Source organism: Hippopotamus amphibius, chromosome 12, assembly GCF_030028045.1.
Source record: "Hippopotamus amphibius kiboko isolate mHipAmp2 chromosome 12, mHipAmp2.hap2, whole genome shotgun sequence".
NCBI classification, from domain to species: Eukaryota; Metazoa; Chordata; class Mammalia; order Artiodactyla; family Hippopotamidae; genus Hippopotamus; species Hippopotamus amphibius.
In genome coordinates, this window is record NC_080197.1 from 80,265,122 (window position 1) to 80,287,846 (window position 22,725).

The 22,725-nt window shown below is 50.2% G+C and overlaps 2 protein-coding genes across 3 annotated transcripts in view; one reads left to right on the forward strand and one right to left on the reverse strand.

The window, feature by feature from the left end:
* WNT5B (Wnt family member 5B) overlaps positions 1-22,725 on the forward strand; it is a 99,301-nt gene that overhangs the window by 36,464 nt on the left and 40,112 nt on the right. The gene's annotated exons all lie outside the window — the stretch shown is intronic.
* Positions 12,100-15,295, reverse strand: FBXL14 (F-box and leucine rich repeat protein 14). Its single transcript, XM_057703080.1, has one exon. The coding sequence runs from the start codon at positions 15,092-15,094 to the stop codon at positions 13,892-13,894; it is 1,203 nt and encodes a 400-aa protein (XP_057559063.1). The 5' UTR covers positions 15,095-15,295; the 3' UTR covers positions 12,100-13,891.

The window sequence follows — 22,725 nt, forward strand, 5'->3', positions numbered from 1 at the left end:
GAGCCACAGGGAGAGGAGTGTGTGCTGGGTTTTCACGGGGCAGTGGGGGTGGTGGGGGGCTGAGGGCAGGTGCCATCTTCGAGGCAGTGTCTTGGGTTCTGGGACTCTCTGAGCCCGGTGTGCTGGCTGCGCTCTCCCTGAAGCTTCTCCCTATGCAAGATCTGGGGGCAGTGGGGTCTCAGCCGCAGGGGAGCCCCCCACCCAGGGGCCTGCGCCCCAGGCTCGTGTACGCGTACAGATGCCCACGGAGGCAGCGCCCCCAGCACAGCCCAGCGGGGTTTCTGTCTACGTTTCACTGGCTTCAAAGGGCAGCAGGAGACTTAAATCAGTCCTTTCCTTCTCTAATAAAACAGAGTGACCGGAAGGGATGCAGGGACAACTCAAACCGTCCTGGACGTCAGGGACCTGGGCTGGCCTGGCCTCCCTCCAGGCTTTTAGTTTGTGTGTCGCTGACACAGTCCAGGCCGGCCTGGCTGACCCGAGCCAGGGGCCGGGGCTGGAGGGAACTTGGCCTTGGACGGCGTGACCCTCGGCTCCTCCTCCGGCCACAGCCTGGCCTCCTGCACTGAGAGCTCTGGGAAGCAGGACCCCCCCCCCATTTTGTTTCCCCTAAAACACACAGGAGACACCTGGGCACCGAGAAGGGGGCTCTGCGGGGAAGCCTGAGCCAGGCCTCTGTCCCCGGCGTGGCCCGGGACTCGCCCTGATCACTGCCAAATAAATATTTACCAAGTGAGAGACAGCCTTGAGCCCACCTAATTTGTATTTTTAAAAAGTCATTCATAAACTCTAACATTTTAACTATTAGTTAGCAATTAATCCCAATAAACCAGCAGGCTCTTGTGATGTGAACCTACCCGAGCTCGTATGGGTTGGTCAGAAGGAATACTCATCAGCGTTTCTGTAGGCTCTTCAAGCGGTGTTAGCTCCGTAACTGATGAAACCTGGCTCAAGAGTTATCAGCCCTGCTGCGTGACTGTCAGCACCACGTAGATAAACTCTTCAAGTCCCAGGGAGGACCTGGAAGAGGCTCTGATGCAGGAGACCAAGGGGGAAAATAGCCTCAGTTGCCTGATTACCATGGACCCTCTGGGGGCCTAATCCATGCTGACAGATGCTTCACTTCAAGATCGTATGCAGATCAAGAATAAGATCATCAGCCCCAAACTGGGAGCATTTGTCACCTCACTACTGTTGGCAACTCTGAAAGCTGGAGGTAAGTCCAAAAGGATATGGTCCACTGTCACCAGGGCCCCTCAGGGGATGGAGTATCAAAAGGCAGCTTTGCCATCCAAATTTTTCTATTCTGGACAATTGTTTTTAATACCGATTTTTAAAAAATATTTATTTATTTATTTGACTGCGCCTGGTCTTAGTTGTTGCACAAGGGATCTTCCTTGTGGCACGTGGGATCTTCAGTTGCAGCATGCAGGCTCTTAGTTGTGGCACATAGGATCTAGTTCCCGGACCAGGGATTGAACCTGGGCCCCTTGCATTGGGAGTGTGGTGTCTTAATTAAGCACTGGACCACCAGGGAAGTCCGTAGATTTTTGAAATAAGAATTTATGTGTCGCTTTTAAGAACAGCCTTAAATAGGCAGGCATATTGTAGTAATAATAATATTTAAAAGCTTCAGTGTAGAAATTGCCAGTCAACTACAGGAATGGCAACCATCAGTCTCTGGCCACCACAGTCTGGATGATTCTGGGAAACTCTGTGTCTGTTGGGAGGTGCCAGGGATGGGCTTGGAGGGCAGGGCAGGGAACCCGAGGGCCTCAGAGTCAGGAGTGCAGCAGCCCCCACAGGGCCTGCGGATACTGAATTGAGATTGCTAGGCATGGAGATGGTGGTTTAGAGAATTAGGTGAGTCAGGATGTAAGTGTGCCTGTCATGATGGAAAATGAGTGAACAGGAGAATTTCAGAAATATGAAGCAATACCACAGAGACGATTTGGGCAGGAATGAGGTCTTGCCTGGGTTGTCAGGAGCAGGAGAGGAAGAGCTGAAGAAAATACTGTGGAGAAGTGAGGCTCCGTCTCTCCTGAAGGTTCTCCATCGGGAGAAGTAATATTTCATATCTTCCTCGAGATAGAGATGGTCCACTGTCTCCTTTGATACCCTCGAATGTGTCACTTCACCTTTAGGAGAAGTTCATCTTCTCCCAAAGCGGGATGAAGATTATTCATTCCTGGACTGATAACATTTCAACCTCAAGATATAATTTCCTTCTCTCTTTAGACCTTGAACATAACTTTCTCTTAGTTAATTTGAAAGCCCATACTTTCTATTTCTTAATTCTAATTATGTTCATCTTGCCTTTTGAATGGAAAATTAAGAGAGTTGGCCTTACGTTGGTTTTTAGAAACCTTTGTGATCGAATGAGCGTCTGAAAGAAGTTTACATTCCAAAGTACTAAAATTTCCATCTGCCCTGAAAAATCTGAGATGGGTTGCTGTCTTTATTTTATCAAATTACTGTTTCCGAGTTGCTATTTTATTCTCCCCAAACCTATTTTGGTAGGAAGAGTGGCCTTGAAAACAACTGATGTTTTGTTCAACAGAGTATGTTAAAAGGATGCAGGAGTATAAAAATAATGATAAACATCAAAAGAGTGGTGGTAAGCCCAGGACGGAGTAGACCAGCCTCCTGAGTGGTGACTCTCGGAAGTGCATCGGGAGAGGAGGCCTGGGGACCCTCCCCTGCAAGGCAGGCCTGTCTCATGGTTTGCCCTTATTTCAGGAGTCAGGCCCCCTCAGGCTCTACTTTAGAGATGGCCCACGGTCTCTTGAGGTGCCCTTGAAGTATCACTTCACCCTTCCAAAGACGTTCATCTTCCTCTACAACAGGGTGAAGATTATTCATTCTTGGAGAAAGCTGTCACGCTTTGAAAACCAGGAGAAGTGATTCAGCAGTGACCTCTTTGTCACTATTTGGGGAGAGGACCCCGGAGGGTCCACCCTGACTTGCTTTCTTAAGGAGAACTGTGTGGCCCTCTCCTCCTGTAACACCCAGCAAAGGAACTGTGAAGGCCGACATAAAACACAAGTGTGATATCTGCGTTAAGTGTAATATGTTAAATGTAATAACTGTGTTTCTCTCCATCTACTTCTTGGTTATTCGGGGCCCTTCTGAGGGAGAGCTGCAATATCAGTGAGGCAAAACATGTCAGTAAGGCATGTATACTGGTGAAAGCAGGCCAGAGATGTTGTTTGGCTTTGGGCAGTTGTTTTTATTTTTGACCAAAAGCATTTTAGAGACTTTTAAGAAAGGACCTGAAAATTATCACTCAGCATGGTATTTATTTTGAAATACACGCTGACCTCTAACTTTCAGAGCCAAACAGCCTAATCCTGATCATCCCAGAATGAGTTTAGGAATCTATGATCATATCGTTTTTACTGGGGATCTGCACATATCACTAACCAGCTGGTTTAGAGGATGAGCAGTTTCTCTAGATTGAGATAGAAGGATGAGGACAGAGAGCCAACCTTTACCAGTCAATCCTTAATGAACGCTCCTGTACCAGCAACATCAGAAAAGGTCCTTCCCAACATACAGGGAAGACAACTCCCTTCTATAGCATGTATTTTTAAACGAAGATTCCAAAGAGGCTGATAAAATTGGTTGGCGCCTTGTACTTTTACCCGTATTTTGCCTTGGGAGTTTCCTGGATATTTGCTCAGTGTCGGGGAAGGGTCATTGTATATAAATAAGGAGGAGGAGACCTGGCGAGATTGGGAACACGACCTCTTGGCCTCCGAAGCCTGGGAAGCCCCAGTGAATGCTCCCAACCCCAGCAGCGAAGGGACCCTCCCTCTGCATACAGAGCGGGGTCAGAGGCTAATGAATGAGGGCTGTCCCCGCACACGGGAGCCCGCTCCATAGTGCTTTTATAAATAGGGGCTTAAACGGGGTCAGAATAGGGCCTGCACGTTGCTTCCAGACTCTCTCAATCTTCCTGAAGCCACGGTGTTCAAAGACGCATCCTTCCACCACAGGGCAGGGAGAGGTGAGGCCTGGTGCGCGGCGATCCGGGCGGCTGCGTCTCAAGCAGGACCAAACGGGAAACAAAGTGGGGCTGGTGGGGGGGAGGGGTGCTCCCTCCCCCATTCTCTGTAATCCCTTAAAAAATAATTGCAGACCCAACCTCTGGCCTCCAGCACATTTTCCACTTGATTAGAGGCCTTTGTGAGGTGGGAAAGGGACCCGCAGGCCTGTACATTGTGCGAGGCCTGAAATGTCCAGCTGGGATCTTTTTCCATCAAAAGAGGATTTTAGTAAAACCGTTATCAGGGGCTTAGGGGAGCGGAGCTGCTGAGCTGCACTGTGGGTGGATTAGCTCCAGCGGGCCTGTCTGGGCGCTGGGAGGGCGGGAAGGTGTTGGCGGCCAATTGCCCACAGGGCCTCAGTGGCCCCGTGAGTTCCCGGCAGGTGCAGAGGCAGCAGTGGCCGCGGGAGGGAACGCCCGGGCGTGGGGGGCTCGTGGGACCTTCCCTCCGGGCATCCGGCAGAAGGCGCCAGGTCGGGGGCGTGGGGGCCTGCACGGAAGGGCCTGCCTGCTCCAAGGTCGTGCCCACTGCATGCCCGGCCCCCACTGCAGAGCTGCCTGCACCCCTGTCACAGCCTCTGCAGAGTCACGGAGCGGGTGGCCCGGCCGGACCACTTCAAAGGGCCAGTGATGGCCGTGTGGCCCATGTATTTTTGTGGGGAGGACGTGTGGTGCCGGCTGCCTGGCTTTGCTCACGGGGCCTCTGGGGCCAGGGCTGGGGACATTACCTAAAACAGAAGGGTCGACTCAAGTGCCGGCCAGGACAGAGCGCAGAGGCCCGACTCCTGGGGGTTGAGGGACAGCGGCCAGCCCAGGGGACTGGCCCCTCACAACATAAGGGGTGTCACACGACAGCCCTGGAATGCTGTCGTTCTGGCTGGTTTTCCCTGCAGGACGGGGAAAGGGGGTAGGACAGAACCTTCATCCTGAAGGTGAGAGCCGGGAGGGTGGGCCGTAGCAGCCACGGTCTGGGAGTGGGACCTGTCGACTTACTGCCAGCTCCTCAGGCCAGCCTGGGGACCTAGTAGTTGGAATTTTTGTCTTGTGTCTGATGTACACAACCAAAAGAAGAGGGACTGTCTTCCTGAAAACACAAACAGCCCGAGAAATCTGCTCCCGTGGACAGCGGCCCCAGGGCCCCCCCAGCTCCTCCTGCGGAGACAGCGGCCCCTGAGCCCCACCACCTCCTCCTGGGGACCAGGCTGGGCGTGCTGGCCGTTGGCTTCCCCTGCCCTGACCTCTCCTGGTCTCTGTTTATCACGCTGGTCCCCTCCGCTTGGTGTGAGTGATCCGTGTCCTCTTTTCTCTCCTCTGCCCCCTCTTTTCTTCATCTGGGTTGTTTCCCTGAACCTGTGTTTGTCCCGCGTGTCCCTGACAAAGGTGTATTTCAGCCTGGGTGTCCACAAAGGGTTTACTGCTTTCCTACAACCTTCTTGGTTGCTGGCAGGAGCGGTGATCTGGTTCGCGCCTGGGCCCTGAGTTCCAGAAGCTTCTCCTTTCTCTCCTTCCATTTTCTAACCAGAAAGGACCTCTGTGTCACCGTGCTGGTGGCAGAGCCTCATCGGGATGGCAGGGTGTGGAAGAGCATCCGTGGGGCACGTCCACCTCCCCCTTCCACGCTTTTACTCCACGTCTGCACCAGCTGCCCTTCAGATCCTTGCTTTCATCCCCCGAGGCCAGGCAATCAGGACCAAGGGGGCAGGAGCCCCCAGCCTGCCCCTCATGTGGCACTTTACGGGATGCGGCCAAGCTGGCTCAGAAGTTCTTTCCCCTTGTCTTAATTTCTGCTACCTGTTCCTAATGTCTGTTTTCCATGGGAAGAATTTAGGTATGTGAGCAACCTCACTGCTTTATCAGGGGTCTTAATAATTCTCACTTTCATGGGCTCCTTTAGAATATAGTCATTTTGATAATAAAAAACTAAAAATTGATACTCCTAAAAATTTTTTAATATTTTTGTTTTTCCTCAAAGGATCTTGAGAATTTTTCATCACAGACAGTACACTTTAAAATTTTTTTTGTAATAAAAAGACGCCAGCACGTTTGCTCCTCCTGCTAAAATGGATATTTCCATGTATGAGTGTAAACTTTTTCCCAAGTTGTTCTCCCGGAATCCCCAAATATGGCAATCTAACAGGATTTGTATGGGTCTTAAAGAAAAGTTAGGAGTCGATGTTTGATTCCCGCCGGCTACATCAGGGAAATGTTCTGAGGGTGCATCTGACACTTGCTACCAAACCGAGTGTCCAGCACTGCTCCCTGACTCCACCAATACTTAAAAATTCCATTTCATCTTTTTGGCGATGTGAGATTCTCTTGCCAGCTCTCACACCGCAGCTGGGAAGGTCTTTGTGGGGAGGTGACTGGGGGCACCTGATGGAGGGTATCCAGCTTGCAGGCAATGCTGCCACCTGCTGACGGGACGAGGGACTCGCAGGCGCCGTAGGTAAAGATGGTCTGTCTTTCCACGTGGAAGACAAATATGCAGAGTTTGGCATGAACTGTGCTTTACTTTTCTGCCCTACGGTGGGTCCTAAAATTGTCTTGGTGAAGCTGAGGTAAAGGAAACCACGAGGTCGGACTCCTGGCTCTGCCCCTGGTGTGGCCACGACCCAGGGCTGCATCCCGGTGGGGAGGGTGAATGGGTGGGAGAAGGTAGGAGGGGGGAGGGGGAGGGAAGGTCAGGGAACAACCCAGAAGGAGGCAGGAATGACTTTCCACCCCTGCCTTTCACGGGGTGCCATGTGTGACCTGTCTCCTGACTTGTAGAGACACAGTTTGGCTTCTGAAGCAAGCAGGGCTTAGGCAGCTGCTGCTAAACCCTGTGCCCTGCTTCGTGGAGTGGACTTCCACAGGTCCTCCTGTGACTCCACTGAGCATTAGACCCTTGTGTGTGGGGCAAAGACAGGCCAGCTGCCTTCCCATGAGTCATGCTGTCCTGTCGCCATTTGCCTCCGAGCACCACGGCCGGCCGTCTGGACCTCAGGGGGGCCAGCCGGCTATCCAATCCAGGCTCTGAAAATCCGCACACCTTCCCTGCCTCATACAGCAGCAGGCTGCGAGCTTGATGAAGTTCAGACCACAGAACCTGGCCGTACTGTTTTCACAGGTTCCGGAAAGACTCTTAATAAATTTGGTACCTTTGAAATGAACTAGAAGAGCTAGAAGTTGTCACTGTAATTCTGTATTTTCATATAGTTTGCTCAAGACACACCTCTTGGCCCTTTTTTTCTTTCTTCATTTCTTTTCTTTCTTTTTCTTATTTTGAAGTTCACAGCAGCGGGCTTTGAGCTGAGAAGCTAAGGTTTAAAACACTGAAGTAAAAATGGAAGGCCCTGGTTAGTTTATCATCCATCTAAGAAGGCTACGAATTTGAAGTGTTTAACTGTTGCAAATTCCTCCCTCATTTTACCCGTCGTCGGTCCAATTTTGGCCTTGGTGATTTTACTAAAGATTCTAAGGAACATCAGGACTAGTTTTGAGGATTCCTCTCTATTTAGAGACCACTTGTCAAAAAGCAGAATGGAAGCCGGTAGCTATTCCTACACACATGTACACAAGTGTGTACATAAAAATGCCAGTTTGGGGTAAAGTTTCCCTAAGGAGAAACATTATTATGGAAAACGTTTGTAGTAAATATTTGCATTATCTTTTTAGATGAGAAAAACAATGCTTTCCAAGCCATGAGGAATAATTCCACACTATTCATAAAAAATGAATCTGGACTCGACAATTTCCCCACCGGGCCATTCCTGTCGTTCAGACCCTGATCTGGGGGGGTCACCGCCAGTGCCGTGAGCGGGCCTGAGCGTCTGGAGGGTGGGTCACATCCACCGGGAGCGCGGAACAGAAGCTGTGCTGATGTGAACACACCTAGACCCTTTTACTCTGTAGAGACAGGAGGTATTTGTAGGTAAAACATCTGTAAAGGCAGCACATTTTATCCTTGAGTGATGAGAATACAGCTCGTGTTCGCACAACTCAGTTCTTTCCTGACAGGCGGCCCCAGGCGTGTGGCGCTGTGACTTCTCAGCGTGGTGGTGTTTGCACTGTCTGTCACCATCTGTGACGGAGCAGTGCTGGGGAGCTGGCCCAGGTGCTTGAGGACAACAGGGGATGGATAGGACCCTCACTCGGGCCACCCGGTACCCTAAGCCCGTTTACTAACTCCTCATACTAGCTTTCCAGCTCCTTGGAAAACCCTGTACACGTTTGAGTCTGCATAAGTAATACTTATTAAATAGTAATAATAACTTTCAGCACTCGGGGTGTTTACTCCAGATGAAAATAACGTGCTCTAGGTCAGCTCCCTTTGGAAGCAGGGGGTCAGGTGTTGCCTGACAGCAGCACAGTGCCCTCCTGCTGGAGGCCAGCCTTCACGGTGATCGGTGAAGTCTGGGGCGGTCACTGGGGCACAGTCTTTCACCCTCGTTAGGCCTCTTTTCCCGTTTATAAAGTTAAATGTCCGGGATCCACCAGCTCTGAGGAAACGTAAATCCTGAGACAGGGAAGCCAAACATAGTCGCGATTCCGTGCGTCCGCAGGCCTCGTCCACATCCCGCCCCGCTCGCCTGGCTCTGCCCCGCCTGTGTGACTGGGATACTGTCCACGCTCAGAGATGAAAGCGAATGCACAAGGACACGAGGCATGTGTCCTTTACACAAAGTGGAAGAGTGATAAGAGGATAAAAAGCTTAAGTCTTCTTTTAAGAAAATACGTGCGCTTTTCTGGCTTAACAGGAGGTGGAGGAATTCCACTTGGGTTTGGTTTTGTTTGGGGGGGATGTTAACGTATCCCGTTCTCGTGCTGTGACTTCTGCTCTCGTGCTCATTTCCTCTTGCCCCTAAACTGGAGGAGCAGCTTTGTACGTGGTACCCAGCACTCTGGGTGGTACAGGCAGCTCCACCAGGCGATGTCAGAGCCCCCCCTGGAAAAGAGGAAAAGGCTGATACCGATCAGTTGTGGACACTGAAAGGTACAGATGTCTGGAAACGCCCCTTTTCTACCCGAGACCTGAGTGTTCAATCTTACCCTAGCTGTGCGCTCACTTTGGAGACGTTCTGAATTGTTAATAGTTGGCACTGATCCAAATATGATGTCTCCTCTGTCTGGCAACATTCCCTTTTCAAAAAATTTGACTTGCTCCCTATTTGAACAAGTACCTTGACAAGATGAGACAGGGGTGTGGCCTGGGCATTGGCTCAGGACGCGATCTTTCCAATTTATAATCCTGTGCTTTCCCCAGGACCCATGTTATTTCACCAAAAAGCCTCACCCCTGACTCCTCAGGAGTTAGGGTGGCACACAATTTGGGTCTTGCCCTCTGTTAAAGGGGCAGAATTAACTTTTAGAACAGAGTGATGAGGGGGGAGAACAGGGGGAGAAGGGCAGCAGAGGGGGCGACCCCTGGTTGACTCACTGGCCCCCTGGGAGCAAAGGAACTGTTGTCAGGAGCTGCATGAGGTCTTGGTTTTGTTTTACAAATCTGAGCTCTTAAGAAGAGGGTCTTATTCTTTGGAGACAGTGATCCCTAGGGGCCACTGTCCTCTTTCCTTTGAAAACTTGAGTTCAAATTCTCTAAATCAGAAGGGAAAGATTTTACTCATATTCCAAGGTAAGCATCTGTCTAGTAACCTCAGCAGGAAAGCACCTGGGTTTGGGGGTCAGCCATGCTTCAGTTTCCATCTGGTATGTCTCTGTTTCAGAGGAGGCTCTTACCGTTAAAAAGAAACGGCCATAAAAGGAACATTTGCTTTTTCAGATCTTTGTTGTTGATATGAATCATGAAAGAGTATGATCAGTTCGAGTTTTCTGAACTAACCGTAGGTTAGGCAAGCATCCGTGTCACTGCTGCCACATGTGGGATACATCAAGTGGGCCCTCCCCCGCCTCAGGACGGAGGAATTGGGCAGGAAGGAGTCCGTGGCCAGGAGAATTATGCAACAACACCCAGCACTCTTAGCTAGAGGCCTGTCATGGTCCTGAGGGGGCTGCAGGCACTGTCTGAACCCCGCCATTCACTTACACATCATCTTTTCAGCAGATGTTTTAGGGCTCTTGCCCCGTGAGTCTTGGACAAGAACGTGGAACCCTTTCCTGACTGCCACTCAGACAGTTCCTAGTGAAGTTTATTGCTTCTAGATGATAAAGTTTACACCAAGTTCCTATTTTGGTTTTTCAGTTCTGAAGTTTTGGCCAATACCTGAGCCAGGTTTTTTCTGTTATTCTAAAAATTGCCCTGAAGTGCCCTGTAACTTGTGCATCACCCACAAATTACGTATCCACTCATGTTCTTAGTGCTTCTATTCTTTAAAAGCATTTCCTTCCATTCCTGTAGGTATGATGAGGCCAAGTCCACTTTTACTCCCTTTCAAGTGGTGCCCCATGGCCTGAGCTTCTCCATCCTGGGTTCAGACAGCCACCACTCGCTTCTGGGAGGTCGCCTTCCTGGGAACCAAGGTGCGATCAGTAGCTGATCCTTCTTGTGGAGCAGAAGGGGGCTGGACTTAGTGGCTGGCTGACTTAAGGCAAGCAGTATTCTGATCTGGAAAAGAGGGTACCTTTCAGCAGGTTGCCTTGAAGACTAGGAGAAATTTACAAGTACCAGGCAAAGCACACCATAGGTTCTCAACCCCAATTCCTTTCTTTCTGTCCAAAAAGGTTGAGGGATGAACGAAGGAGGTTTATTCATCTTTCCCAGAGGTGCTCCAGATATATTCTGAACTATGCCTAGTTCACGATGAGGATAACTGGCCCATGATCTTAATTTCCAAACATTAATTTACCAGCCTTGATTCAAGCTTATACATAACCTTTAAAGTAAAAACCAAAACAAAGCAGAGGAGCAGAAAGCCTTCCAGTTATAGTTGGTAGGATTACTTTCTGTATTAAATGAAGGAGGTGAGCGCAGAGCCTAAGACTTAGGAGGCGCCCAGGTTTGTACTGACTGAATCTGCACAGCCACGCAGTCTCTTGGAAGAAGGAAAATAGCCTAAGAACTCACAGCTTATGGAACCTTCATGTGCTGTACAATGTAGAGGCAAATGCTAAATCAGAAAGCTGACCCTGATTCAGAGTTCCTTCTTACTGGGGTTCACACATTTTTTTTTTCCAGGCAGTAAGCACTGTAACCTAAGAGGGAAGAAAGAGATCCACACCTTCCCCAAAGAAAAGGAAGATGGATCTAGTGTCAGGCTCCATTAGACCCACTTGTGATGCTCTCCAAGAAGGAACAATGCAGCTTTTGTGACAGGCCTGATCAGCAAGCTTGGAAATTTTACAAAACAGTCTTACCCAAGAGAAACCTGGTCCCAGCTCCCTTCCTGGAAAGAGGTGTTGCTCCAGGAAAGTTTTGTGCTACTCTTATCAGCTCTTCCTGGGATCAGTATTTAAAAAAAAAAACAAAAAACACAACCACCTCAGAAACAAGACAGACAGACCTATGCGAAACCAGGAATAAGAATAACCCCACTGTTGGAGCATTTATACGGCTTCCGTTTCCACAGCCCAACCACAGGGTGTCAGATGATTTAGTTATTGTCTACCAAAGGGAGCTCTTTGCTGCAATTGTTGGTATTCAGCCCCAATTCAGTCTAAGAACCCTCACCAGAGTGGATCGAGTGGCTGCCTTCTTAAAATGCAAATGTACAAGAACTCCAGGCCAGCCTCCCCACCCCCAGGAAAGCACTCCAACCCCGTGGGGCTGGTGGGGCTGGCCGGGAATGCCAAGGAGGGGCCGGTGCCCCCCGCCCCTGCCGCACTGCTCACACTGAGACTCAGTCCGCATGACTGAGCGCCCTTAACTTTCCCAACAATGGCCCGGGCACCCTCCCCCCCCCACCACCGCAGCCTCCCCACACCCCCTCAGGGTCAAGAAACCCATCTTTTTCTTCCCACTTCCACATCTCATCTCATGACCCATTTCTTGAACATCACCCCTAGATCTCGTGTTCATGTGGAGAAAAATTGGCCACCCTGGTGAAATTGTGACTCTTACAAATCTGGTTTAAGAAAAAGTTTCATTTTGTAGTTTCTTTAAATTTCCATGTTGACAGTTCAGAACCAGAATTATATAATCTCCATTCTAATCACATTTCTAGCAACAAAACATTTAGATGTCAGCAGTAAACGGTATACAGGATCAGTTTTTCACCATGACCTTACCCACACCACACAGGCTGCACCGAACTCTATATCTTATACTTTAGAGACACAAACAGCACCTCCTACTACTTTGGCCTGGACCCAAACACACACTGCCTTAAAAATAATTCACAGATACAACGCTTTTGTTTTTTTGTTTTGTTTTTTTTTTTCAAAAACATACTTCATATTTCCTCTTTTATTATATAAATATCAGTTTAACCTTTTACTGTAAGAATATAAACGTTTTAAGAGGATCTTTGTTATTATTTATACAAATTCACAAACAGTACAATTAATTGATAAAGGTCTCTGGGTTTCTTTAACTCCATGGTCTCGCATGTTGCTGTGGAGGATTCTAAAAAAAATAAACAAAAAAATCCAACAGAAATATACATCCTACTCAAAAGTGATTTTTTTTAAAGCCACGAGTCCCAACCCCCACCAAAATAAAGGCATCTACTCCTCCATTTAGAAACAGAATTTTTAAAAAACCCACAAACTCCCGTTTTATTAACAGAACAGAGATAAGACTTGAATTTCAGTCTCCTCCCCTTCACATTACAGCCCCAGGGGCTCTGGAAGCCAACTTTGCTCCTCTGCTCTCAACAGGAAGCCTCACTGGGTGACCTTTTCGTGGGGAAACTCGGGAGAGGGTGGGGCAGGGCAGAATTTGCATATATAATCATCATTTTCAAGACACAATCTGCATCTCAAACAAACAGACCAGGGAAAAAAAAAACAGTCCAACTCTCCTGTCTCCCACACATTTGTGCTATAAATTAAGTCAAGATTTAGGATCATGGCTGGGCCCTCAAATCCCTATGGACAAGGAGAAAAAGGAAAGTAGAGCCAGAATGTGAAGTGGGATACACTGGATGGGGTTTGGGAAGAAGCCAAAACAAAAAAAGACGTACAAACCCAATGGGCATCTTTCCAGTCCAGGCACAAAAATGTTTCAGTCTCAAAATATCTCTCTTGTAGAATTCCAGGGCTTCAGAGAAAAAAAGTAAACTAAAACGAGGTAGCCAGACACACATATATATATATATATAATTTATATATATATAATATATAGAATATACTCAGCAGAAAAGAAAGAGACCATGATGTCAACTTTCTTCAAAAAATAAAAAAAAAGACAATACAAATGAAATGAGCGTGGGTAGCAGAGTGCTGTCAAAGGAGTGATGGGAAGAGACTGGGATTAGTTACAAAGTGGAAGGGTGAAAAGGCCGTTGTAGTTGGGTTTGCTTTTATACATTTCGAAATAAAAACCAGATCACAGTATTCAAATGAAAGCTGAAGTGAAGGCAGGCATTTTCCTCAACTCCCCAGGGTTGAAAGGACTGGTCACTCTCCCCACCCCCATTTCCAAACGCAGCGCGGCGGGGATACAGTAGCTCAATCCGTCCTCCAAAACCTTTCTGGGAGGAGTGGGTCGTGGGTGGTGAACCCATCTCCGCATCCTCGGGGAAAAGGAGAGGGGAGTGGGTGGGGGGTGGCAGAGGGGCCCGAACTAAATGAGGAGGGGGGAGGGGGAGGACGAGCCTGGGGCTTCGCGTCATCGCCCCCCGCCCCCCCACCCCCGCGTCCGCGGCAACGATCTGGGTCTCCGCGTGCGTGTCGAGTGAGCGTGAGGGCCGCGGCGGTGGCAGGAGGACGAACAGGGCGGGGCTGGGGGAGTTGGTGCTGCCGCCCTCACCTGACCTTCTCACTGTCCGTCATCTGCCAGAGGCCCAGGTTGAGTACCTTGAGGCAGGGCAGCTGCGTGATGCGCTCCAGGCCGCGCTTGGTGATGCGGGTGCAGCCGTACAGATCGATGCCGGTGAGCTGGCTGAGGTGCTCCGCGATCAGCTCCAGGCCCTTGTCCGTGATGCGCACACACTGCCCTATGTTAAGTGTGCGTAGCCCGTGCATCTGCCGCACCATGCGGTTGATGCCATCGTCGCTGATGTGGCAGGAGCAGAGAGACAGGGACTTGAGGCCGTCCAGCCCCTGCGCTATGTAAGCCAGGCTCTGGTCCCCCACCTTGTCACAGAAGGACACATCCAGCCCCGAGAGGCGCAGGCTGCCCATGGCCAGATGCATGATGCCGGTGTCACTGATGTTGTCACAGGAGCGCAGGTTAAGGCTGCGCAGGCCGCCCATGTGCGACAGGTGCAGGAGGCCCGCGTCCGAGATGCCTCCGCAGAAGCTGAGGTTGAGGAGCCTCAGGCCCGTCAACCCCCGGGAGATGTGCTTCAGAGACAGGTCCGTGAGCTTCTGGCAGTCCTGCAGCGTCAGCTGCTCCAGGCCCAGGCAGCCCTCGGCCGCGCTGCGCGTCATGCCGGCCAGGTGCCCGATGCCCACGTCCGAGAGGTGGCGGCAGCTGCGGAGATTAAGGCTCTTGAGGCGCTGCAGGCCCCAGGCGATGAGCAGGAGGCCGGTGTTGGTGATGTTGCTGCAGCCGCCCAGCTCCAGCACCTCCAGGCCCTTGAGGTACTGGGCTATGCGGCCCAGGCTGCTGTCGGTGATCTGCTTGCAGAGGCTCAGGTTGAGGGCGCGCAGCGAGCCGATCTCCTGCACGAACGCGTGGCCCAGCCCGTTGTCGGTGAGGTTGTAGCAGCCGCTGAGGTTGAGGCTCTCGATGTTGGCCATGCCCTGGATCACGTAGCTGAGGCTGCGGCGCAGGCTCAGGATCTGCACCCGGCGGATGCCCCGGGCCTGCAGGCTGGGGAACAGCGACGGGTTGGCCCGGCGCAGGTGCAGCTTGGCCTCCACCCCCCGCCACACCGACTTGTGGTAGGCGGCGTCCCGCCAGGCCGTGCACACCTGCGCCGCGCGCCCCTTGTCGCGCACGTCCAGGTAGCCGAAGATCATGGCCAACAGCTCGGGAAACAGGCACGAGATGTGCGTCTCCATCTTCCTCCCCGCGGCGCCGGGGAGGAGGCGCGGGCCCCGCTCCCGCCCGAGCGACGAGGCGGCTGGCCGGCCGCGCCGCGGGCCCAACGGACGCGCCTCCCGCCTTCCGGCTCGGCGCCGCTCCTCCTCCCGTCCGCGCGTCCTTCCTGCCGCCCTGCCCGCCCTCCCCGCCCGGCGCGCTCGGCGCTCACATCCCGGGCGGGCGCCCCCGCGGCCCGGCCCTCGCTGGGCTCAGCCCCGCCGCGCCCGGCCCGCGCCGCCCCGCCGCCGCGCCCCCGGCCGCATCCTCCGGCGCCGCGCGGGCCGGGCTGCGCGCTCGGGCTGGGCGCCGGGAGGCTGCGGCCGCCTTTGTCCTCGCTCGCTTTTCAAAGCTGCCAGCGGGCCGCCCGCACTCGGCCACCCCCGCGGGGGGACCTCGGGCCGGCGCGCGCTCGGCCCCCGCGTCCGCGCGCGGGGCAGCGCCGGCCGGCACGGAGCGCGCGCGCGGAGCCGAGCCGGGGCGAGCGGCGGCCGCGCCGGGGGCGTCCGGGCCGGACCCGCTGCTCTCCGCGCCTCCGCGCCCCCGCCCCCCGCGCTCCCCCGCGCGCGCGCGATGGTACGAGCCTGCGCGCCGGAACTGCCGGCGTTGCCCTGGAAACCGAGCGCCGGCCCGCCGCGGGTTAACCCTGTGCGCGCTGTCGGGGCGCCGGCCGCCGCTTCCGCCGCCTCCGCTGCCCGCGGGGAGCCGCCGGCCACGCCCGGCCCGCGTCTGGGCTCCGCGCCGCCTGCTCGGAGGGCTCCCCGCGCGTCCCCGGCCCACCCTCCCGCGCGCTCCCTTTATTCCCCCCCCCGGACCACGGCTCGGTGCCGCCCGGCTCTCCTCCCTTTCTGCGTCCCCGGGGCCCCGCCGCGCGTCTGTGCGGCCACTCTCTCGGTCCTTCCCCGTGGGCGGCTTCCCACGGTTTCTTTCTCTCCAGTCTTGTGCCCTAAACGGGGGAGAAACTCAGTTCTACCCGCGCGTCCCTTAGCCGAGCGCGGCCCCCCCAGTGCGCACTCTGGATCTGGCCATTACTACTTCCTTCTAGCATGTTCCGGGTGTTTCCAGACTCCGCCGCCAGTGCGCTCCCTCGGCTCCCGCTGCATCACAACTTCCTCCGCTTCCGCGCTCGGCCGGGAGCCCTGGGCTGCGCCGCGTCGCCTCCGCCTGCCTCGCGCCCGGACGGAGCAGCCTCCCCTCAGCCCTTAGCATCGCTTTCTTCCCTGTCAGCCTCTTAGACGGTGAAAGGCCCAGTTGTGCCAACAGTCAGTGTGTTCGTCTGTGTGGATACAATTTTACCTTTTGGTAAAGCAGAGTGACGATTGGACTTGGTTTAAGGTGCTCCGGCAAATGTCTATTCGTTTATAAACTGTGTTCTCTGGAGCCGTGGGTTGCTCCGGTCTAGAACGTGGCTCCTGGGTCTTAAATGCCCACTCAGAGGATGGGGTTTCAGGGTTTCATTATAACTACCTTCAAACCAAGGTTCTTAGAATCAGAAAATGACCCTCTGTACTTTGAATTAATGTGTAGATCCACACAAGAAGATGCAAGACAATCTGGTTCGGCTATCAGGAAAGGAAAATGGTTTCAGTGAGGACCTGAACAAGATTTTTACCGGGTTCCATATTCAGTACTTGAGGTTCACTTTTGGGCACTTCTCTTTTGCGCAAAAGACCAATACTGGGCCTAGTAGGTGCAAATTGGTGACAGGCATAATACATTTTAGACTGCCACCCACTTCTCTTGTTCCTAAGTCAGGAAATGCAGAAGCAAAATCCTTTACCAACGTTGCACGTGGTGTGAGGCCCAAAGATTTTTATAGCCTTCCTGGAATAATACAGGGTTGTGTTGGTCATCTAGAGGACTCCAAATGTGCTGTGCAGTGAAAGTCTCGATTCTGGGGCACACCTGGGTTGGCACTCTTCCCCTGGGGTGTATCTAAGCGTACATTGGTCTCAATCACTGCTGCCTAAACTTTTACCTCCCTCTCAAGGTGAAAGTGACTTTTTCTGTTGTGCTGTGGATGTAGATGTGTTCGTGTTGTTATCAAGGTCTTAATCCAAAACACCTTAATCCTCAATACAAAACAAAGTGTTAGACCACAAATGGGGGAATGAGCCTAACCTTTAAAGAAGGAGTTAACCAGGTTCCTCCTCCAGACCAGCCACTGCTCTTAAGTCTGAAAAGTCATTCCGAGGTGCCTGGAAACACCTTCTCTAGAAGTTGACCACCCGCTCCTAGTTCTTGCAAAACTTTTTCTTGAGTTTAACTCTAGAATTTTATTAATACAGGGCCTTTGATTTAAGGCATTCAAACGTATATGACAAGGATTTTCAGCAGTATGATTATGTTCACATTCACTAAGTAGGAGAATACACATCAAGAAGCATCTTAGAAAATGCATGTTAGTGGGGAAACAACGCAGTGTCAGGTGACCCTCTGCTGAGTCTGGGGCTCAGAGGAAGTGCCTCCTCTTTCTGAGTCCCAGTTTCCTCATGTTCCACCAGGGCAGAGTGACTGGATAATCTCCAGGGATCTTCTCAACAGTTACACTCTGGGAAGCCATGAGCCTCTCTGAGTCCTGTCTTGGCCCACATTTCACATTGTTCCTAATGCAGCCCCGAGAATAAGGATAGTTGCACATGCACTGGTTTCTGGGGGTTTTGGTTTAGGCTATGATTTGGAACACAAAAGTAGATGGAGGGAATTATGGACCAGAGACTGGTGGTGTAGAGAAGATGTATATCAATGTAGAAAATTCTTTGGACAGCTACTCATATTTTGAGCCCAGGTTGAGACTTTTGTATATGATTCAATAGTTTGCAACCAAGGTGAAGTTTTTTTTCTGAAGGAGCTCTGAACTTCTCTGTTTGGAAGCAGAGGTGATAGCCCTGTGTACAGAGTCTCTAAAACTTTACCAAGGATTTTAAAGACACTGGTTTTTCAGATAGGGTGTGGTTTCATCTGGATGGGTTCTGGGAAAATTGAGAGGCCCAACCCAAAGATCGGGCTTACTTAAGGATGTATGCTTCCTGGGACTTCCTTGGTGGCACAGTGGTTGGGACTCCAAGCTCCCAATGCAGAGGGCCTGGGGTTTGGTCCCTCTTCAGGGAACGAGATCCCACATGCACGCTGCAACTAAGAGTCCGCGTGCCACAGCTAGGGAGCCCTCATGCGGCAACTAAGACCTGGCGCAACCAAATAAATAGATATTAAAAAAAAAAAAAGGATGTATGTTTCCTCACACAGGGAAGATCTGGCAGGAAAGATCAGAAGAGATCCGTAGCTTTTAAACTCCTCATTTAAGTATACGTGTGTCCAGGGACTTCCTAGGTTGCGCAGTGGTTAAGAATCCGCCTGCCAATGCAGGGGACACGGGTTCAATCCCTGGTCCGGGAATATCCCACATGCCATGGAGCAACTAAGCCCATGTGCCACAACTGTTGAGCCCACATGCTGCAACTACTGAAGCTGAGCACCTAGAGCCCGTGCTCCGCAACAAGAGAAGCCACCGTAATGAGAAGCCTGTGAACCACAATGAAGAGTAGCCCACCCCACCCCGTCCCTCCACTGCAACTAGAGAAAGCCCGTGTGCAGAAACGAAGACTCAACACAGACAATAAACAAATAAATAAATAAAAAGAATATATGTATCCAGAAACAGTGACCCAGACAGAGTCTAGTTGGTGGGCATTAGATCAAAGGAGTTAAAATATATTGTGTGTTTTATAGTAACTCTAATGTATCCGTGGCCAATGGATGCCTGTGTAGTAGGCACTGTAAATGTGATTGAACTGAAGTGAATGAGAATAACAATTATATGATCTCTTTACGAAAGACCTTACATATCAAAACTTCTCCAAGAGTTCTGAACCACCAATAACAATGGATATCTGAGGTTTATAAGATGGTGCCTTTCCAGCTGTTTCCCAGCTTCAAGGCAACAGTTTCTCTATTCCTAAATAATTCTAAGCAGGAGAGTATCCTGGGGCACCTCTTGGTTAGAGAAAAGATAAGACATAGTGAGGAGTTGATTCACTGACCGCAAGGAGGAGATTTAACTAGAAACAATGAAGGAGTAACCTGATTAAGTAATGTGCGGAGGACTTGAACAGGCAGTTCTCCAAAGACATGCAAATGGCCAACCAACACATGAAAAGATGCTCAACATCATTGATCATTAGGGAAATGCTGATCAAAAGCACAGTAAGATACCACCTCATACTCATTAGGATGACCACAGTTAATAAGACAGAAAATAGCAAGTGTCGGTGAGGAGGTAAGGAAATTGGAACCCTGGTGCACTGCTGGTGTGGGAATGTGAAATGGTACCGCTGCTGTGGGAAACAGTGTGGCCATTCCTCAAAAACTTAAAAATAGAATGACCTTATGATCCAGCAATTCCACTTCTGGTATATATCAAAAATAAATGAAAGCAGAGTCTAGGTGAACCATTTGTACACCCAAGTTCATAGCATTATTTGCAACAGCCAAAGGGTAGGAGCGACCTAAGTGTCCCTCACAGATCATGGATAAACACAAGGTAGTCTATCCATACAATGGACTGTTATTCAGCCTTAAAAAGGAAGGAGATCCTGTCACAGGCCACAGCATGGAGGAAGCTTGCAGACATTATGCTGAGTGAAATAAGCCAGTCACAAAAAGACAAATACTGTATTATTTCACTTATATGAGGTATGTAGAATAGTCAAAATCACGGAAACAGAAAGTAGAAGGGTGCTTGCCAGAGGCTTCGGGGGCGGGTACTGTTTTGAGGCATAGAGTTTCAGTTTTGCAAGATGAACAAGTTCTGGAAATTTGTTGCACAACATGAATGTACTTAACACTATTGTATGCTTTAAAATGGTTAAGATGGTATGTTTTGTGTTATATGTGTTTTACCACAATTAAAAATGAAAAGATTTAAACAGAACCAATATTGTGAAATGAAGATGTATCAATAAATAAATAGGAAAAATAGGTGAAAATTGTTCTCACATCAACAAATTGCTGGAAATATGCTGAAATAATTGTTTACTCTCTCCCAAATTATTAGTTCACTCTATTCTGTAAACAAAGGGCTTTATCCATCCCAACAGAAATAAGGGCTTGAGATCTGGGTAGCTGGAGCTCTCTCCTGAGGATGACTGTGCCCTTTTGTGTACGAACTGGAAAAACTCACTCTAAAGAGAGGGGGTACTATTAATAATCCCCCCCCCCCAGGTGGATGGACATTCCCTCCTTCTAAACTCTGGAAGTGCGGTTGCCATTTGAAAGTTGTGGTTTACAACTTTTGAGTGTTAACTCTAACATACACGTATTTTCATATTGTCAGGCACCTGACCAAAGGATTAGAAACACTTTGATCAAATAACCCCAAGTATCAGCTATTACTTGTTAATATTAACAAACATCTTAAGTATTTGTTACTGGACAGGTGGCTATGACAACCCTAAAGTAAAACAAGCCATGTTGCAAATGTAGCCATTTCCAGGCACTGGTGGTGCAGTGGTTAAGAATCTGCCTAGGTTTTCAATCATTAGATGGTTCAGGAAATGTTCATACAGCTGGTGTGCACCCACGGCTCTGTGTCCTGGAGTAGACAGAGATGCAGGGGATATATCTGCCTCTGAAGACTCAGGACCCAGCATTGCACTACAAAATAGTGACCGTGTTATCAGTGGTGTAAGTGCCAGCAAAGTAATGGTTACAAGTAAAGTATTCTCGGTTTAGAGGACCACTACAGAGAAGCCTCGAATTTGGATAGTGTTGAGGGGAGGAAGGTTATTAGGTTGGAAACTTACTTAGAGAATAGGCTGGGTTTTCCTTACTAGTTTAGGAAAAAATAAGAATGTCCTAATAGCAAACATACAGTGTCATACATTATTCTGATTCTTCAGTATTCAAGCATCAGTTAGGTTAATTTCAGAAGTCACCTTTTCAGGGAATTCCCTGGTGGTTCAGTGGTTAGGACTCGGTGCTTTCACTGCTGAGGGCCTGGGTTCGATCCCTGATTGAGGAGCTAAGATCCCGCAAGCTGTGCTGTGTGGTCAAAGAGTCACCTTTTGAAAGAATTCTTAGCTTTTTCTCTTTATTCTCTTTCAAGAATAAGAAACCTTTATTTCAACTCTTGTCTATCTGGAATTGGAATTTGGCATCTGAAGTCAGAAATTTTTAATTCATGGTTTGGACTTTGCTGCTGTTTTTAGAACAGAGATTGCTTTGGGAAAAAATTAAGTCAGCTGTCTTTCTCCTCATTTTGCTCCGTTCACCCCTCCCTGACAAGAGAGCTTGGTACCTCACACCCTGGGGGGCGGGGAGGGTGATGGGGAGGGGTTACAGAGGAGAACATTGCCTGGCCCCTGGGATGGCCCGGATCCAAGGGGGGCTCCGCTTGGTGCCTGTGACTCAAGGCCCCTTGGCACAGGGCTGTTCCCCAGGCCCGTCATGAGGAGCTAAGTGTCCCCCAGACTTGCAGCCCAAGTCATACACTGGAATCCTGGCTCTCCCGTTATGGCTGCGTGGCCTCCGGCAAAGTGACTTCAGTACGTTAAGCTTCAGTATCCTCATCTCTAAAATGAAAGTCACTCCTGGTCACAGAGCTGTGGTGAGAATTCATTGAGAAAAAACCATGCAGGGGAACGGGAGGGCCTTCATGCAGAACCTGGGCCATGGGAGGGACCTAATAAAAACTGTTCTGGTTTTTTCTTTTATAAATGTACCATCAAAAAAAGCCCCACACAGATGTGCCCCCAAATTGCACAGATACATTCTTACTGACAGTTAAACATTTAAAAAATGTTATTTCCTGTTTTTAAGAAGTATTCATGTTAAAGGAGAGGAAACAGCAAACTCGAAAGAGCATAGTGAGATGGTCCTTCACGTGGGGGGAGCCCCCTATCTGTACTGTGCCCCCCGTTTTCTCCTCCCTGAGTCAGGAGGGGCCGTGTTCTAGTCAGTCACCAAGAGACATTCCCAGACTTGACGTCTGCCAGACAGACAGACATCCTGTTGCCTCTGACCTAGGCTTTCACCACCAACTCTCGTACTTTCTTGTGCTTCTTGAGCTCGCGTGTGCATCAGAATAACTTTGAAGGCCCCTGAGTCAGAGTTCGGGGTGGGAGGGAGTGCCAAGAATTTGCATGGCCAGCGGGTTCCCAGGTGCTGCTTCTCCTAGAACCTCCCACTCCCCGGTTTTCCTTCTCCTCGTTTAAAACTTTTGTTAAATTATACTCCTTGAAGGCTCTCCTTTTTCAGTAAAATACAAATAATATTAAAAAAATTGTGTCCCCCCCCAATCTTTTGCCTTTGAGTTTCTGGTGTGAAGTCTGAAGTTTTCCCTGTGATATAGTGAAAGAACTTGGGTTTTTAGTCAGACAGATTCTGGGTCAAAACCTTTATCACTTATCAGTTCTGGGACTTTGGACGAGCTGTTTAATCACTTGGAGACTCAATTTTCTCGTCTGTAAAATGGGCCTAGCGATTTTTGTATCTTGGGAGCTTTGTGAGAATTGAGTGGGATGATGCATGGAACCTCTTAGTACACCTCCTGGCTGTCATGAAAATAGCTAGTATCTTTGTTGTTTTTGGCTGCACCACACAGCATGCAGGAATC

Excerpts from the sequence above, each read along its gene's own strand:
- FBXL14 (XM_057703080.1), bottom strand. The coding sequence starts at position 15,094 with ATGGAGACGCACATCTCGTGCCTGTTTCCCGAGCTGTTGGCCATGATC.